We start from the raw sequence: 1,774 nt of genomic DNA, 5'->3' as shown, positions 1-1,774 counted from the left end.
CATTGTAAACGCTTCTTTATGTTGCCTAATGAATCCCATAAGTGAATAACTTAGGTATGTATTTCAATTTTAGCAGAAAATAGATTCAAATTTATCCTGGGAACAACTTTAAAGCATACTCGAACATCTTTTAGTTACTGAATTGGTATGTATGGTTTTATACAATATACATATCTACATATTTTAAATTTCCTAGTACTTACTCATAAGTTACGTTTTTGTCAAATTATTTCATAAGTTTTTAAAAAATTGGAAAAATCTAGTAGTATATTGGCTAAAATTGAATTTCACAGAAATCAAATATTATTCAACTTGTTCACATATTAAGTGGAAACGCTATTAGTCATTCTATAAATTCGCAAGTACAACAAGCTTGTTACGGATCAATTAACTTGAGCTTTAGTTGACCTTAGTAGTTCCAATTAATTGATTCCACTGCTTACAAGTACCTACATTTTACTTATACTAATTTAATCGTTAGCTTTTCTTAGCAATTACAGTACACCACGCTCCGCAAACAATGCTCCCTTCTGCAACTTTACCTTCGAAGCTTTCGATTTTTCTAAATTCATCACAATAATCCACTTTATGTCCAATACCTAATTGGTCGTGTGCATTCCAGCCAGCCGTACACAATGCGCCACATTTCATTTGCAAAAGCGTATGACGTGCACCTGCATAAACTCTCACTGGTAGGCATTCGCCAGTAGCATCCTCATTCTGCGTTATTTCATCACACATTGTAGAATCTTTCGCCTGCATGCATTTACACTCTGGTATTTCTACAATTTGTGGCAACGTAAATACTGTTGGCTGTTTAATATTTCCCGCAGCGGTTATTTTGAACAGACGTAAACCCAATTGGCCATTTGAATTGAAACCCCAGGTATAGAGATCGCCGAAAGCGGAAATGGCTGCACTGTGCCAGCCGCCAGCAGCAATAAAACTTATCTGTAAATAAAGAAAGTAAGTATGTACGAGACTGGAACATTTCAATGATAGCTACTTTAATTCCTNCTAGAAAACAATTTATATTTTTTAATTATAAGCTTAATTTTAAACAAAACAAATTTCATACAATCCGTTGCCCCAACTATAGATATCACCGTTGGCGCTAAGCAGCAGTGCATGTTCGAACCCACATATCAATTGTCGCACGCGAAAGTGCTTTGCAAATTGATGAATTTTGCTGGGCACGCTATAGACTGCATTTGTCGCACTAACAGCCGCTGTGATATTAGAGCCGCACGCGATGTGGGTGACGATAAAGCATTCTTCTTTATTTACTGTTGACTTCGGTTCGCCGAAAATCGAACGTTTTTGGGTAAACGAATGCACTTCAACTTCAAGCTTCACCTCTTCCAGTTTCGCTTCTATTTCAGGGCGAATTTTAAATAGTTTACCATTTTTACATAGCACCAGACAGAATCTATCACAAGCAGCCAATTGTGTAATGATCTCTGCAGTTTGTACGCATATTGTGGTATTGGGTTTACTAGATAAAAAGCCACGCAGCACGAGCTTATTTTCTGTGGCGTAGGCAGCGTAACTCCAACTGACTGCTATAAGCGAAGTACTTTGTTGTTCGGTCATTAACTTTTTTAAACAGATATCTGAAAATAAAAATATAAAAGCAAAATAGCAGCATAAAAAACATAGAAAAAACATCGCACTCTCATTTCTTTACTGCACCTGTAAAAGCGTTTCCGCTTCGCTGACGATTGTGGCCGAACTGGCCAAAGCCATTGAAGCCACTAAAAGCAAACATGGATTT

At 36.8% G+C, this 1,774-nt stretch overlaps 1 protein-coding gene across 1 annotated transcript; it reads right to left on the bottom strand.

The window, feature by feature from the left end:
• Nucleotides 1–67: 67 nt before the first annotated feature.
• On the bottom strand, nucleotides 68–1,768 carry LOC108356275 (probable E3 ubiquitin-protein ligase HERC3). The gene is made up of 3 exons (XM_017607394.1): nucleotides 1,693–1,768; nucleotides 1,063–1,613; nucleotides 68–1,002 (listed from the first exon to the last, which is right to left on the bottom strand). The coding sequence occupies exons 1-3, from the start codon at nucleotides 1,766–1,768 to the stop codon at nucleotides 478–480; spliced, it is 1,152 nt and encodes a 383-aa protein (XP_017462883.1). The 3' UTR covers nucleotides 68–477.
• Nucleotides 1,769–1,774: the final 6 nt, after the last annotated feature.

Source organism: Rhagoletis zephyria, unplaced genomic scaffold (assembly GCF_001687245.7).
Source record: "Rhagoletis zephyria isolate East Lansing unplaced genomic scaffold, Rhagoletis_zephyria_1.1 Rzeph_scaffold_56345, whole genome shotgun sequence".
NCBI lineage: Eukaryota > Metazoa > Arthropoda > Insecta > Diptera > Tephritidae > Rhagoletis > Rhagoletis zephyria.
Note: the sequence above shows the minus strand (reverse complement) of the source record. Positions and strands in the feature narration are given on the sequence as shown.

Coding starts and splice junctions, on each gene's coding strand:
- LOC108356275 (XM_017607394.1), bottom strand. CDS start 1,768: ATGTTTGCTTTTAGTGGCTTCAATGGCTTTGGCCAGTTCGGCCACAAT. Junction 1,614..1,692: donor AAGCGGAAACGCTTTTACAG/GTGCAGTAAAGA, acceptor TTTTATTTTCAG/ATATCTGTTTAAAAAAGTTA. Junction 1,003..1,062: donor GATTGTATGAAATTTGTTTT/GTTTAAAATTAA, acceptor GAATTAAAGTAG/CTATCATTGAAATGTTCCAG.